This window comes from Atractosteus spatula, chromosome 14 (assembly GCF_055471065.1).
Source record: "Atractosteus spatula isolate fAtrSpa1 chromosome 14, fAtrSpa1.hap1, whole genome shotgun sequence".
In the NCBI taxonomy this organism is placed as follows: domain Eukaryota; kingdom Metazoa; phylum Chordata; class Actinopteri; order Semionotiformes; family Lepisosteidae; genus Atractosteus; species Atractosteus spatula.
In genome coordinates, this window is record NC_142719.1 from 34,513,355 (window position 1) to 34,530,658 (window position 17,304).

Consider the following 17,304-nt stretch of genomic DNA (forward strand, 5'->3'; position numbering starts at 1 on the left):
CCGGGACAAGAGATTACAGTGAATTAAACAAGTTCAGATTCATCGCTAACAGAATGACATCCCAAAAAAAAAAGCCCCCATACTCACCGAGATCCATGGGTGCTTGAGGGCCTCTGCTGCAGTAATACGCTTGGCAGGGTTAATGGTTAACATCTTGTTAATGAGGTCTTTCGCTTCAGGAGTTACAGTGTCCCACTCTGGAGAGGGGAACTACAGAGAGAAATCAAGGAGAGGCAAATGAAGTTGTCGGTTATTACGTGTGTTAAGATGTGAGATGTGAAGATCCTGTCTCTGGTCTGTATTAATGCTTTAATTCCACTGTCTTCTTATCTATTTTGTTCGACCATTTTTCACCCAGAAAGCTAAACTTTGCCTTGGGAAAGATGAACCAATGCAGTTTATAGACTTTTATGTATTTTAAAATATTATATATACAGTATACTGTATACATAGCATCCATGTTTCAATGTCATTTGCTACATGTGAGCTCGAACTGCATAGTTATCTGAAATCCATATTTCCAATTTTTCTAACATCTGTTATTTTCAAATCCGTCTTAATTAAAACAAAAAAGTCAGCCAGTCCACAGAGACTTGTGTACTCAAGAAACTTTCACACATAATGAGTGCTTCAGGGAGTTTTATTATGCTTGATGGCCTTTTTCCTCAAGCAAAAATAACACACACTTATGAACTTGACTTGATGTAAGGACTTGCTTAGTCCATGCTAACTACCCTTTTGTCATAATGAGTATTTTTAAATACATGAATAGTACCTAAGTCTTCCATTTTCGTTTAATTACAATCTTATGGTCATATTTAGGCACAAAAGGATTGCATAAGGTTTAATACCTTCCTTTCAAATTTACACTTTTTAACATTTATTTAAGCAGAGTCCTGAGGTGTGGGAGTGGAACAAGACAGATTTTAGACTAATTAAGGTGGAGAGACTTTTGACAGGTAGGTCTAAACATCTTACTCCAGTCTCCTGGGATACTTAATTTTCACAGTGTGAACAGATAGACAGTTCAGTACTTCCTCTAAAATACTGAGCCTTCTACAAAATACTCCTTCCTACTGAAACATTAGTTTTGAATTTCTGGTAGAAAGGGAATAATACTGCCTACTGGTTCTCCAACCTGTTTTGTGACCTGGTCTCATCTTTGCTAAAATCCAAGTTAGTATAACTGCAGATAATATTGGCAATCGTTTAATTAGTTAAATTATGTATTCAAACGCATCTCAATGGCAGGTTCCTTTAACTTCTCAGCAATAGGTTAAGATTCTGTGAATATGTCTTGTAGACAGAAACTTGATAATCAGGTTTCAATCGGCAGTGAGGATTAACAATAATTCTGAGATAAGATAAAACAGCATCTGCTGAAATCTGAGGAAACGGTATACTGAGCTCCTAGTGCAGCTAAAAAAGATAAGACTAAAATTAGTGGCAATAAAGAATTGAAAGGCAAAAAATAATGCAGAGCAAGAATTAATAATTAATAATGAGATTAAGAATTAATAATGGAAGATGATAAAATAGAAGGTAAAAAAGCAAAATGGAAATGTCATGGATTTTTACAATAGAAGACATCAATACCATGCACTATGCACTAGAGGAAGCTTTAAACTAAAGCTGAGATTTCATGTAATTTTCCCAGTTGTATTTAAGTAAAAGAGGGGTGTTATTTTTAGACCTTTGTTTTTTGGATATTTCAAATCTCAATACAGATGGGAGTTGTGCCAACTGATTATAAAACTTGCAAAGGTAATACCATTTCAAACAAGGAGAACAACAGTGGGCCACAGATATAAATACCAATCAGTCTTACCACCTTTACTGGTGAGGTAACGGAAAAAAGTAAACTAGAAGAATACTTAAATAACATGATCACGATATTAGATTTAAGGTAAAACAGACCATAAAATAGTCGATTCAGGTGGCATATCCTAGAGCTTTGTTTTTGTCAATTACTGCAATTAACTGCTCTTCATTCACTCTTATCACTTACATCATAGGCTCCAGCCTTGATCTGCTGATACAGTCTGTGTTGATCCTCATCCCAAAAGGGCGGGTAACCCACCAGCAGGATGTATAAGATAACACCTGAGAGGAACAGGGGGGGATACATTAACAGATCTGAATCTTGCATAATGGTCTCTTTCAAACTCTCTTTTTCTGTCAGATGAAGTGTATTTTCTATGCACACCTACAGGTATCACTCAACAGGAATCAATAAATACACCTATATGGAAAACTGCATATTATAGAAGATAGAATGTAAATAGATAAAGATACAGAAGATATAATGTAAATATATTTTAATTAAAAACATTATTCTGTGCTATTCTCCTCCTTTTTCTTTTCTGTATACCTGAAAATAAAGGAATCAGATCTCTGAGAGCTGAACTAGATCTTGCACATTAACTACCTTTTCCAGGATGCATCACGGCATTCTTTCACAGCATTCTTTGTTGTATGTCATGTGATAACCACACCATTATTTTTATTTCATGGGCTAACCCAAGAAATGGACCTTACTTTCTGCAAGTACTATCCAAACAGCTGGGCTCACATTCAGTCCCTTTTTTGGTGGAAAGCAATTAAAAGCTTTATAATTGCAATATGATATTTGTCACAGTATATTTAACCTTTACAGTGGCCCAAAATGGAAAGTTTAATTATAGCAAATGTAAAATATATTATTGAAGAATATTAATGTTTCTGATTTTTGATTTTGCAAAGTTTAGGGTAAGAATGATATCACCTATACTGCCCAGTTTAAAATGTTACCTATTCCATTAGTGCTTAGGAAAGACACAATTTCACATCTCAGCCTGTAAGAATGTGACAACTACGAAAAATATATCCATTTATTGGTCCATTCAAAAGTTCATATAATTACTAGTGTGAATCTGTCACTGAGAAGGGCTTGATTATGCAAAACACATGCCTGAAAGTCACACCCATTACAATGTCAAATCTGTTTGTTTTTGCGCAGATTTTAAAAGCCATTCATTTGATATTAATTGTTGGATTTTTAGATGGAAGTAGCCACCCGCTGTCATCCTGCTGAAGGCGAGAGAGTAGAGGAAAAGCAGATTTTGCATTATTGTTACTCTTGTCTCGCAGAGGACAATGATCTCCGAGGGGAATTGCTGGGAGAGCAAAATGCTGTTCGATGCGGGATGTGTCGCACATCAAAACGAGTTACATGTCAAGGAACTGTTAACCATGGCTCCACCACCCCCACACACACACCCACACATCCTCCCACACACAGATCAGTCCTGAGATGATGTTTCTGGAACATTCCCGGTAAATACACATGAGCCTCACATTATTCAGTATGAGCTGTAAAGTATAAAATGTAGCACTTCCTTGTGACTAAAATAATATACTGTATAGCACATTGTTGTTTTCTCGATTTTCAGTCTGTTTCCATTTTCATCAGATATTTCGCTTCACCTAAAACTGCATATTGCACAATGAAGCTCAGGGCTGCCAGCAAACTTGTGTCATTTCAGGTGTTTTGAAATGTAGGTTGAATTTTTAAATGAATTCAGCTTGAGTTAATGGCCATCTGTAAAGCAGACAGAAACAGAAATGTGCTGTTAGCTAGAGTATTTGCTTGTCTTCTGAAAAGAATGTGCCATGAATAATTCTTTTTACACCAATGGCAATAAATTTGTCAGGGATTTTGGAAAAATTCCAAAAGAGATGAATCTCTCTCCTAATAAGCCAAATTATTATTACCTAACTCAACATGAAAAAGTAATGCAGGGGCATAGACTAGGTCATTGTTATTTACAAGTGCATGTTTTTGATGTTGTCTAATTACTAGGTAGTAAATGTGTGGTTAACTACAGTAGATTTTTCCTTGTCTTGGAATTAAATAGTCCAAGGTATGGCTCCACATTCCTCACTATGACTAGACAAGTCTAATACTAGACGTTGCCTGCTATTACATTGCATTTGCATTTTGCTAAGAGCCTTTCATTGCAGAAATGTTTCATAATGAACATTGGTTCTGGTTCTAATAAATAGCCATTCTTAACTGAAATTCTCGAGAGATGACGACAACCAAGCCATTTTCTCCCCAGGTGTTCCAAATCATAATCATTTCCACTGTCATTTCTCAAAAGTTCTATATATACAGTATATACTGTATCATACGCAAATCACTCTTTTTCACATTTCTTACGTATTACTCCTCCTTCATGTCTCCTTAGTTAATCCTTAGTTAATTCCTCAGTTTGCATGTCTTGTGGCCAAGGAGCTAGCTCTCAGTTAATAATAATAATAATAATAATAATAATAATAATAATAATAATTGCTTACACTTATATAGCGCTTTTCTGGATACTCCGCTCAAAGTGCTTTACAGGTAGTGGGGGCTCCCCTCCACCACCACCAATGTGCAGCACCACCTGGATAATGCGACAGCAGCCATAGTGTGCCAGAACGCTCACCACACATCAGCTATCAGTAGGGAGAAGAGCAGGGTAATGAAGCCAATTCATACTGTAGATGGGGATTATTAGGAGGCCATGATTGGTAAGGGCCAATGGGAAATTTGGCCAGGATGCCAAATAAGTGGCGTCCTAAGTGGGTTAAGCCAAATTTCTACTATACCTTAATATTCAATAATGTTCTTCAGATACATATTTGACAGTCAGAATTATTAATATGCTGTATTTATATTATGATAAATACAATGTTGCTTCCTTGGCAGATACTTGCTCCTTAAGTCTATGGGCTCTGTTAATAACACAGCAAAGCCTTTTGCAGCTGCTATGTACACAGCACAGGTGGTCAGTATAATAGATTACTGTCTCATGTTTGAGCTGATAAGAGGCTGCAATTGGCCCATCACTCACCACAAGCCCACAGATCCACTGCTTTTCCATAGGGGTCTTTTCTAAGTACCTCTGGAGAAAGATATCCAGGAGTGCCAGCAAAACCTACAGCACCGAGAAACAAAAAGACATTTGAAAGAAACGTACATTTTCCAAAGCGCTGTGTTTAAGCAACAGAGCTTCCTGGATTGTGGGAGCCCAGGGAAATCATCTAATCAGTCTGTAGAAAAACAGCATTTCCTTCCTAGTCAATACATCACTGTAGGCCCTGATGTTGGAAACAGATTCAGCATTGACTGAAGCTCACTATGCCAATAGATATTAAGATTATCTGCGGTGTGATACCATTACTTTGTCATACCTCAAGAAATGTTTCTCCATGGAAAACAAGGCACAAGGGGCATCACTGTTTTCAGTTGCTGTGTTAACCTTTCACAACCTTTTGCAAAACTCATGGATTCAGTCATTTAATTTTCTATAACCTTGCACATTGCAGCCAGAATGCTTCATCCCCCTCTTCTTCCTGAGACTTTCTGGGACGAAATAATGAGAGTATAGAGCGAACAATACTTATTGCGTCTTCATCCCACTCGGTTTTCTCATAATCAATGTTACTCTTTGTACAGTATGTCAGCAAGTAATGGTGACTATAAGAAAGCTGTAAAAAATGGTTGGTAATGTAATATACACTGTATTGCAGATAATTATCTTGTGCTTGATGTGACACAGAAGCCGTTAACGTAAAGATTATAAGACAACTGTTTTATACACTGAAGTGGATTTTTTAAGCTATGGGCACTAATTTCCTATGCTGACTGATTGCTCTCTTCTTGTATATTGACTTTGTATACATTTAATAGCCTTTAGTTGCACTGAAGTTTCAATTCAATTATCTTCTGTATTGTATAAAGAACAGTTCTGAGAAATCTAGAAGCACATATCAAGCACCACAGTGAGTCATCATTCAGATAATTATTTTTTTTATTTATCCAGCCTAATATTAATCAATTTTTTGTTCTTATTTCACATTATATGGAATGTTAAGTTACCTGAACAGTTAAAAACCATGGTATTGAACCTTAATATCTCAAAATTAATCAACAGAAATTAAGAAAGCTTTAATCTTTGTAATGCACAGTATATTCTTTCACATTGTCATTAATTGATTGCTGCTGTATAAAAAAAGAAATCTTTTCACACAACAAGAAAGGTTTATTAAACCTAATTACATTGTAAAGTGGTATTAATCATATTCTCTGCTCTGAATTGCAGTTAATTTGAAGCATTAAACCAGAGTTGTCACATTTTTATTATGCCTTTCTCTTGAGACACCTAGCAATATGACATAAAAAGTAATTACAGGTTTAAAGGAATTTAAATACTTTGCTTGTTCGTGTTATTTTGTTTCATTTCTCATGTTCATTATAATTCTCTGTGGTTCGGACTGCTAAATATCATTTCCACCAAAATGTGTCTAAAGCTTTTCCATCACCAGTTATCAGGGATTATGGAAATTGCAGCAAATTAGCATCTACTGTATGTGCAACATCTATGTACCTTTTAAACTCAACAAGCAAACAGTGGCCTACTCTTTAGAGGACATTAATTTAGTACAAAGTAAAGGATGTACATCTTGGTTAAAAAAAAATCATTATTAAAGGATGTTCAGGATCGGCAGTGTCAAATGTCATTGATTAAAGTAACCTTCCACTGTAATTAAAATGTGCCTGCCAGTCTGTTTGATCTTTGATCAAGTAACACAAAGGGATACAGATGCTGTGCAAATTGTAAGCACTCAGCAGGCTCTGAGCTGATGAGCCCAGTCTGAGAAGTAGTCGTGTTTCTGTTTTGGGCGGCAAGAGAATTCATAAATAAAATATTTTGCATGGCCAGAAAGCCACATTCTTATCCCATACATTTTCATAAGAAGCCAGTTACTTAACTTATTGTTGTCAGAATATTCATTTGTATGTAACTGGAAGGAATATTGCTATTTTTTACTTATTAATTGTGTCTGGAAATAAATATTCTCTATCATGCTATCAAAGAAACATTGAGAATGGTCTAGTGTTTGATAGACTTTATTATTTTTCCTCAACTGCTTATTAACACCTGTTCACATCATGAACACATTCATGGCCGAATTATTTTGAAAAAGTATTTTAGGGACATTATTGGAAATGCATAAATATATGCATATTCATATGCAGTTATTAGAAACCAATTTAAAAAACTATAACAAATGCTTACTGTTTTATTTAGTCTTGGACAGATATTCTGCCTAAATACCTATGAGGACTGAATGAAGAATGTCACTCAGATGTTGGGTTCATTCATAAACAGCTTACATCATTTACAGTTCAAACCACATTTAAATCCTTTGCATTTCCGGCATCTCATAAGAGTACTCTATATTCATCTCACTCAGGGAAAATTTCAGGGACAATCCTAATCTGCTGTATAAACTGTGATTCATATATTTTTATCACTGACTTCTGTTGAGTCTGTTCATTAATCAGTGTGTTTTCAGCCTCCGCTGTCTGCTTTTCTTACCAAACCAAGCTTGCTGATCGCCTTCTACTTCGATTGCCAGACCAAAGTCCGCCAGCTTCACTGCTGCCCCCTTTGACTTGGAAGCCAAAAGCAAGTTCTCAGGCTTTAAAAAATACAAAACACAATGAATTTAATCAGACAGAATGCATTCTCCTGTCCAAGTCAACACACCAGTGAATACCCGAGTTACTGTACCTTTTTCATCTCTAAAACAGGAGCAATATCTGCCTGCCCAATGTAATTTAATCAGTCATTCAACTTAATATCACTCAAGAGTAAAAATGCCAGCTCTTCTGGATACACCCAGCACTTGTGCACAGAATATTTACTTCAGTGGCTGGTTACTTGCATTCAGGATGTAGCAGAATTTTCTTTAAAATAATAACCGATGTAGATGACAAGAGGCCAATATAAAGGCTGATAAGGCTATAGTATAAAAAAGAATCACACAACACTATGAGTGCTTTTTACCAATATTGTTAATACTGTATTTATTTTTGTTCAACAGATGTCCTTATACAGGGCAACCTACAAAATATACAATAATACATAAAGTAAATACAAAAAGCAAATAATTGAAATACAGTAGAAAACCATACTTGTACAAGGAAGTGTTAATAACCAGAATTTGTCAATGCAATAAAGCAGTGTAATATGCTTTAATGAAACTGAAACAGCGGGCCTTTGTGTCAAAGTTGCCTGGATTATGTTTTGCTAGTGACTTTCATCTCTATACTGTTTTTTTACATGATCCACTAACATCAGCCAATATTCGATGCTATAACAGAACCTTGGCAGAATAATTGTAAGGTTGATGCACTAATTGACCAGCAGTATGAAGCTTTTATCGGCAGGGGCCTGAATTGTGATCTGGCTTGGGTCATGAATGAAATGACTTCTGTCTCCAATGGACAAAAACAAAGTCCAATTACATATAACCCTAATTAAGAGATGGCATCCAAACTGAAAAGCTTTTCGCATTAGGAACACTTTGCTTTGATAGAAAGCATTCACAGTGCCCACTGGCATAGCTGCAGACTGCTGCCGGTGCTATTGAACACTAAAGTAATTCACAGCATGCTGAAAATTTGAGTGATACATCATACTATTTTTATCTCATCAAAGAGCAAAAAAGTTATAAATAAATGTATTATATTTATGTTAATCTCCTTATTTGCAAAATGCCCCTTGATGGTATCTGGAAAAATAATAACATATTAATAATAAAATAATAAAACAGGCAACAAAAATCCTTTGTGCTTTCTTTGCTGAAATGTAAGATAATATTGTTATGTATGGAGAAATGTTGTTTTTACATTAGTAAACTGTATAATTTTCAGTCTTAAATGCAGTCAGAGAGTATACAATATACTGTATCAAGTTACAAGTAGGCAGGATGGAATACCTACACTAATCCATTTAGACTCTCATGCTCAACAGATACAAGAGTTGTTTTTCTTTGTCTTTTTCCAATAAGTTGTGTGACACTGGACCTGATTGTTAGTGGCAGCCAAAAGAATGAAAAGAATACATACAGAGTAGAATCAAAAGGAAAAATACTTTAGACAGTAACAGATAACATGTTGTTCCCTTAAGCATCCAAGATAAAAGATGCCTATTAATACCTGGAATGTGTGAGGTCAGACAAGAAAAAATGGACAGGGCTCCTGTGTCACATTAAAAGCAACGATTCCCCAGATATTGCATCGTTTCAGACCAAATGGCGAGTATGTATGTGTGATAGAGCATTATAAGAGCATCATTTATCAAAGGGTTATCCCCAAAGTACAATTTACACTTGGCGGAAGACTTTTAGATATGACAAACCTAGCAACGTCTTGTAAATACAGGAAAATAACTACAGGTCAAGTGCCTTCATTAGGACACATTTATGGACTCATCTAGCAGATTAACTTTTCTTCAGTTTTTGTCAGTTGTTCAGACAATATGTGAGATTAAGTGATGAACTCCTTAACAAAAAAGTGCTGTATAGTGCTGTGCCAGAACTGTTTTTTGTTTATATGATTCATCATTCCTGGTCCTGATATACTTTTTACACTACTTTTTTTCAGAGTTCTTATATCTTATTACTCTTATTAGTAGAGAACATCCAATTTGTTAGCTCAGTGTCCCCCACATATGTTATTTGCAACCTTCTTCCATTCTATGAATGTCTTACTTGCTGTACGTACTGTGAAGGTACTGAGATATTTTTTGCTTGTGTTTATGTGGCATTTTTCTTAAGATACTAAAGATTAATGCACAATCGTGTTACGTGAATACACTACCACCTCACAGATTGTAAAATAAAAGGAATGTATAAGCACTTTGTGGAAGGAAACTTTCATTTCGACCTACTTAAGAGATGTGAGTACTGTATATAAGGAAATGTAAGTATGGAAAAGCTCAAGTGCAATGCAATTAGGACTTTACTTATTTGTTCATTAAAGCCTGTAATTATATTTCTTTCTCAGTTGTCCAAGCTAACAGATTTAGGCTCCAAATCAATGAAGTTGCATCTGCCATATCTTAAGCAAAAGGATGATTGATGATTAACTTTTCCTTTTACACTATACATTAAGTGTTGAATTACGTGTCAATTCATTGCATAGTGAAGGCAGTGGTGATTCTTTTTTTTTAATTTTTTAAACCAAAAAATGAAAACCTCTAATGAAAACAGCACTATTAGCATAACTGATATTTCTAAGACTGTTTTTTTTTTCAACTCAATACACAGAAAGGCATAACAGCTTTACCTGAATAACGAATGCATGTTAATAGCTTGCACAGTCCTATTATTAGAGTACTCACAGTAATGGCACAGCAATTATATCATACTTTTCAGACAGGGATACAGAGGAATTCTTTTGAGGATCGCACAACACTGTAATTAACCCCGCGCTTGCTTTTGGGCCCAAGTGTGTAACTTTGCATGTCTGAGCAATAGGCAAAGAAAGTCAATTCAGGACACATACAGAATTCTTTTTTGTTTAAGTATGTTTCTAATAATCTATATACCCAGTGATGAAGAACTGTATTGTTATGATTCCAATAGGTTGTCATACATAATGTAAATAGTTTTTGGCTGTTTTTAGGTATTTCTTTTGTAACAAGAATTTATACGTGCTGTTATGAAATGTGTATAAGTTAAAATAAATTGGAAAAGATAGACTTAAGCCATACTGGCACATACAGTAAGCACAAAGTTAGTGATAGAAATATTACATCTGAAACTGCAGTATCAAGAAACAATATTTTCTGTATATCCATTTCTGAAATGTTGTAGCCAAGTACACTGGGCTCATTATGTGTTCCCAAAGTTGGTGACACTGTATGAAAATACGATCATTTGAAGAAGTCTAATCTATTAGTGTGCAGTTTATGAATTCTATATTTAATCTAAATCAGATGTGGTTTTGGTTATGTGAGAGAAAAAAAATACTCACAGTGCCCATTCTAATAGAAATTGATTGGAAGCAAAGCAAAAATTAAGATTTAACTTTGCCGTCCCAGTCTTTTTGGGGTGCAGTGTAGATACCCACCTTGAGGTCTCTGTGGACAACTCCCATCTGATGGCAGTGTAAAACAGCTTCCAGAATTTGCTGGATACAGTGGCTAATAATAAAACAAGGATCAGAAACAACTGCAAATTAAATGACATGCCTTGGTCCATGCGCACTACTGATCTCTCCAAAATGAGGCTCACATTCTTCAGCCAAAGCTACTGTTTGGTTACCATAATGGAAAAGTGCCCTTTTATTATGTTAGTTACCATTAATCAAATTGCTTTTCAGTGCAAAGCACTTAATAGATTTCTACACTATATTATTCCAAAGCAAGTTAAGGGGACTACAAAGCAGAACATAGTGGGCCGGATTCATTAAAATATTTGGATTGAAACTGTGATTTACTTATCCACCATATCTTCCAGAAAGACATAAATTGCCCTTGAAATCTCAGAATCGATCGTATTAGTTTTCAGGATATGTACATCTTATGCTGCTTAAATGAAGTCCGATATTTGCATTTTAATAAGGATTTGCTTTTGCTTTCATTTATTTTCTTTCTGCAGTATTTATAAAAACAATGATGCCCATGATAATGCACAACCAGGTCCCTTTCCAGTCTCAGTCCCTTCGACATAATGTGCTTAACCTAGTCAATTAGTTCACACTAATTGCAAACAAAGCCCCACTGGTAAATAACCTCAAGCCTCCAAACACTATAGATTGTCTTCCTTTCAGTTGTTATTATACAACAAGGCCTTCTGCTTTCTTTAGTGCTTGTTCGCTCTTTTCCTCAAATAACAACAAAGTGATGCTGATAAACTCATATGAGCACTACCGCCTTCACTTGTCTCATCCCTTTCTGAGCTTAAAAAATTATTGTACATTGTTTTATCCTTTATTTAATCAGATAAATCTGATTAACTGGAGCAAACCTGACAATTTTCTTAAGGGTACAACAGCAGCTAGTAAGAAAAATCTAAAATCTGTCCATTGGTAGTAAATTGCAGAGAAATGCCAATATAGCAATTATAATCACTACAGACTACCTGTAACAGGCAGAAAGAGCTCCAATAATATGTTTACATACTTCACACGGATAAATTGCAAGAGTTCTGATTCGAGTTCTTCATCACAGATGATACACAGCTGGAGTATCAAATATGTATACACCGCTGGAGTATCAAGTATGTATGGAAACTCTGTTGCTTTCAAAATCACACTATGGAAAGAAGTGATCACTCTTTTGGATCGTTTTTAATGAGCACGTTACTGTGACAGTCCCGAGAACAGTACGGTAGTTCTAAATTAAATTTTTTTTAAAATAAGCACAGGGGTACTGTGATGCTGTTTGGCATGCATTCTTGCCATTTAAAATATTTTCTAAAGATTTGACTAAAAAATGTTACGGCATTAGAATGGAACAAAACTAAGGATGTGTGTTCTGTTATTCAATAATAAAACCATGCCAAAGCAGTAATTGTCTAATCACTTTTTTCCCCATTCAGTGGATGCTAATTGAAGTGGAAACTGCCCAGTAATATGAAAACAAATCTTTATTTGCTTTTGTTAAAAAATCCTTTCTATACTACAGGGGAAGTAGTATGGTGATCATATGAAAGGCCTCTACCAGATGGGCCTGTTTTATATTGCAGGACAAATTTAATTGTGTTTTTGTGCCTGGTGTCTAAAGACCTTCAGGGAGAAGTAAATAGAGACAGAGTGAGAAGAAATTTACTTACCTAGCATCAGCCTCACTATAGTATTCTCTTGCAACAATGTCTTCAAAGAGCTCCCCTCCTGTTACTCTGATGAAGTCAGAAACAAGCATTGTGTTTGTACATTGCCAAAGAATCCAGATATTTAACAATATTGCTGATAACCAACAAAAGAACAGCAGTTAATTCTCCCTTTAAAGTGCTCACTTTATAAAAACCAAAAAAAAATCTTATCTTCACTTTAGCAGACATATAAGGATATATGTTGAAATCTCTTTTTCTCACTCTATATACTGAAATGTACATACAGGGTTCCATTCCAATCTCAAGTGGAGGATGGGAAGTTTTGCTGTCAGCTTACATGAAAAAGCAATCTAAAGATTGACACTGTTTTAACAGAGATACCGACAGAGATACAGTAGAAAAAGAGAGCAAGAGAAAGAAGCAGAGACAGTCTGATTTTTATGATTATTATTTCCAAATTTCCTTTTCCTGTATATACTTCATCTTATTTTTTATTAGGCTGCAGGCTGATCATTATGCATAAAGTGGTCTGTGTAAAAGAATTCTGACAGAAAACATTTTTCACTCTGGTGTGCATTTTCTAATAGTAGCAGCTGTTCCACAGCTGGTGTCATTCTCTTATCATTGCTCTGTGATACCTTCTCATTTCACTAAAAGTATTTATATGTTCCGATGCATTTTTCTGACTCTGGAGAGCCAAATGTCAGTTATACGATATCGAAATTCAAGAAAATAAAATGAATTCAAGTCAATGAAGAAATTCAAGATACTGTATGGACAATTTTAACAGAGATCCTTACACCTACAAATTCAAACAAGAGTCCAAATAAACTACCTAGATAAACTAAATAACCTCCTCACATTTATGACTCAACTTATGTTTTATAATTATGTTGGAAAAATGTTTAATATTTCATAAAATTGTCCATATGTTTATTCAGTTTTACATTACCATTATCATTCATCTAGAATGGCAATCCAAAACTATGCTTGTGACTTTGTAGTGAATCTTTCTCCCTAGAATTTATAAAGTTGTCTAAAGCACATTCTCTCATTAATGCTTTACTCCGATATACTCTAATGCTATTCTGAAAATAGGAATACATGCAACAACACAGTATGAACTATTATATGGGCTTCTGTTTTCATTATTGTCCCCAGGGAGCACTAAAAAGTTATAAAATAAATCTTTTTCCCAACAGAAGCTATTAACTATGGAAACTGGAATTGTGAGCCGCTAGATATACTGTAATACTGCTGCCACAGCAGATTCATACTTAGAGTTACCACTCTTTTCACCACTTTTCAGCAATAGAATTTGGTCCTGCACAGGTTTGAAAGGACAGAGTGTAACTGAATACAATGACACAAAAACCATACACACTTTTATTCTCCTCACTGTCAAGGCTGAACTAATGGACACATTTAGCTCTCTTTGTGCCTGACAGTGGTTCTCGTTTTAACAATAATTCACAAATGTAGCACATCAAATCAATGTCTAAGTGCTTCCTGGAGGAACTATACTTATATTTCTTTGTAATATAATTTCAGAGAGAGAGAAGAAAGAGAATTCTTTGAGAAATCACTTCTTTGTTTCCAAATAAATTTGCCCATGTATACTTGTTGCTTTTTGAAGTTTTTAGCTTTTCGGAAAGCCTTTTGCCTTTTTGGTTTTTTTTTAAACATCTCTGAACGGGACTGGGTTGCAATATACAAATCGATTGTTAAAATTGATGTTTTTGTCTCTCGGCAGTAAAGTCAAATCTAATAATCTGTTATTTTGAGTATGATTTCCTAAAAGATGTTTTGTGAATCTTTTTTAATCGGGTAAGCTGTGGCAGTTAGCTGAGCAGCTAAAGCAGAGCTGTGTGGCTTAAAATTTCAACCGAAGGAGTAGTGATAGCCCCAGCTTCCATGATATGATAAGCTTTGTTGTGTGCAACTGGAAGTCGGCAAGTTTTACTTTGTGTACCGCAATGGTTCTCCTCTCTTAAGAAGTAGAAAGCAAAGGTTGGCAACCTAAGGCAACAACAACCCTTGGCCTTTGACCCAGCTAGATGGCCCCTGGAAAGTTATGAACTTTTCTGATCCTTAAAACTGTCTGTTAGAATTTGCAGAGGTTAAAGGGTCTGTCAATGCGACACCCAGTAGATGTGTACTAGGCACAGATCCTCTTGTAATCATTGACAATGACATACAAACTAAATCCCAGGAAAAGCAATGTGCCAGACCCTCTTTGCAGGCAGTTTGTTGCTTTTAGTCTCTTCTAGATCAGAGAAAGCCTGAGACAGAACAACAATACAAACAACATTCATATGGCTGATGTCTGCAGGATTGCCTGTTTGGCGTTGAATTATGCACAAAGCACTATATAGGCAGGTGATCAGTGTTCTTTATGAAATTGAATTTGCTACATTTACCCTGAATCAATATTCTTGAAGTAGATTTGCTTTCCTTATGCTAGAATATGTCATTGGCATCTATTAAGCCCAAAAAATAGATGATGGAGCAAGATATGCCTTAGTCAATCTTCAAAGAGTTATCTGTTATTGAAAGTGAAACTGAAAAATCATCAAGACCCCTGTTGCAAACCCCAAATACTAAGATGGTTTAAACATACTGTATATTACTTTGTCTGGTTTAGAGAAGAGGGGATCTTCAACTGCTACTATACCCTTGGTAGCCTCCTTGGAAGCAATAAACATATAAAGATGGTGGTCAGCTACCCATGGATTGAGAGTACAAAACATTTCAGGAACTTTGTATGTACAGTATTGACTATATAAATCAATCAATAGCTGCAAGTTATCTTTTAAAAGCGGTTTAAAAATGCTTTTAAAATAAATCGAAAGGATATATATATATCCTGATTAATCCTGAGCTCTATGAAGCAGGTCTTAACCTTTTTAGAAGGAAAACAAACAGCAGCAAACCAAAACAACTTTCTGAAAGCAGGTCATGCAATGACCTTAGGTTGACAAATCCTGTTGTGAGAAACCATCGAAATGTAATTAGAATTGACTGTAAGTCACTTTATGCAGGTGCAGATAGCTGAGCAGTTGACATCTGGTATCAGTTAAAGCAGTCTTAAAAAATCAATTCTCCCAGTGGCTGCATTTAATTGACACTGGTTCCGCTCAGTTCTTGCTATTTCCTTCACTGTATTCTGCACTTTATTGAATAATTTAGCAGAGATCAGTCTCAAGGAGCAAAGAATGTCTGTTCTGAGAAAGGTCAGAACTTCCATCTTAATGCTAGTCATTAGAAGATCTTTTTTCTGTGTTTTCCTGCACTGACATGATTTAATTGTAAGCTGTACATATTTGCGAGGTTGTTTTTTTTACATAACAGGATATTTGAAGATTTTTCCTCAATTCAAAGCCTTTGATCCAGCTGGAGAGAGGTTTTGTAACATTAACATTGAAAGAAAAGTTTTGCCGTACTAAAACTCCACCTCCGCAAGGTCCCTGCAGTCCTGGAAATATTCATAATATTTAAATTTGTGCTGAAGTGAGTCGCAGATGTTTTTAAGAGGTCCTTAACCAAACAAGCTTTTTTCAACAACTGAATCACATTATACTTTAATTTTAATGGCCACGCATAATAAGGTGTGTGGAAAACATGGCTACTTTGAACTTCAATGACCTTCTACAGTTTTGGTACAAGAAGCATCTCAGTTTAAAAATCAGTTGCTGATGTGTTAACAGAGTCTGGTTTCTTTTTCTCTCTAATAGCCCCCAGAGCAGATGTCCTTGAGAGATTCACTTGTTATATATGCTAATCTCAAGTACCAAATGATGTGGGAAGCAATGTAATGAGTGGTGGGCAGAAAGCTGTCTGAGTAAGGGAGGACATCTTGAAATGTACCAGCAGGCCTGAGAACTCTGTGTTTTGTACATCGAAAGAGGTCTCTTCTGATGTTTAGTAAAATCTGGACTACTGCGACAAAGAACACCGCAATAAAGAAAAATTCAAGTAAACATAGACACATAAATGGACAACTGTAGAGGATTTTCAAATTCAAATGCAATTTTTGAAACAAGAAAGTGAAACGATTTAGTATTTTCCCATTGAACCAGTTGTAAAGACATGCCTTACAACTGAAAAATGTTTAAATTAACATCAACCATATTTTCAGGGTCACAGTTCGGATATGCTTCACCATGATAAACGGATTATACTGTTAAACATTTTAAAATAAATATGAATGGGTTTTTCAAACAAAGGGCAAGTCACATGTATGTAGATATTCTCACTTGTGGCATGTTTACATGCTATTGTACATTGGTATTTGTTGTTTTAAGGATTTGTTTACGTTTTTAAGATTGAAATATTTGACTTAAGATGAGGCTGTGTTAATTTTCATTGGAAATGCATCAAAGCAATATGTTTTGAGTTGTACCTTTTTAGGACATCAAGTTAAAACTTTTTTTTTTATTTTCTACCATATGTTAGTAACTACTGACATACAACACACAAAAACATTTCATTTGTACTCCTGAATCTATGTACCAGGAGATGCAGTTTACTTTGGTAAAAGTTCATTTTTGAACCATAAAACAATCATTACTGACCTGTTTTTTTTTAAAACAGGAGTGGAAAAAAACTGAATTCTAAATTTTTTAGCTCCATTTTGTTTGCACACCA

The 17,304-nt window shown here is 35.3% G+C and overlaps 1 protein-coding gene across 4 annotated transcripts in view; it reads right to left on the bottom strand.

Annotated features, from left to right (window-relative positions):
• camk2a (calcium/calmodulin dependent protein kinase II alpha) overlaps window positions 1-17,304 on the bottom strand; it is an 82,493-nt gene that overhangs the window by 23,626 nt on the left and 41,563 nt on the right. For all 4 annotated transcript variants that reach the window (XM_088931862.1, XM_088931861.1, XM_088931863.1 and 1 more), the window contains exons 5-10: window positions 12,658-12,723; window positions 10,952-11,024; window positions 7,410-7,512; window positions 4,878-4,961; window positions 2,009-2,103; window positions 88-210 (exon numbers count right to left, since the gene is read on the bottom strand). In XM_088931862.1, the coding sequence (XP_088787988.1) occupies window positions 88-210; window positions 2,009-2,103; window positions 4,878-4,961; window positions 7,410-7,512; window positions 10,952-11,024; window positions 12,658-12,723 (544 nt within the window). The remainder of the gene's footprint in view (window positions 1-87; window positions 211-2,008; window positions 2,104-4,877; window positions 4,962-7,409; window positions 7,513-10,951; window positions 11,025-12,657; window positions 12,724-17,304) is intronic.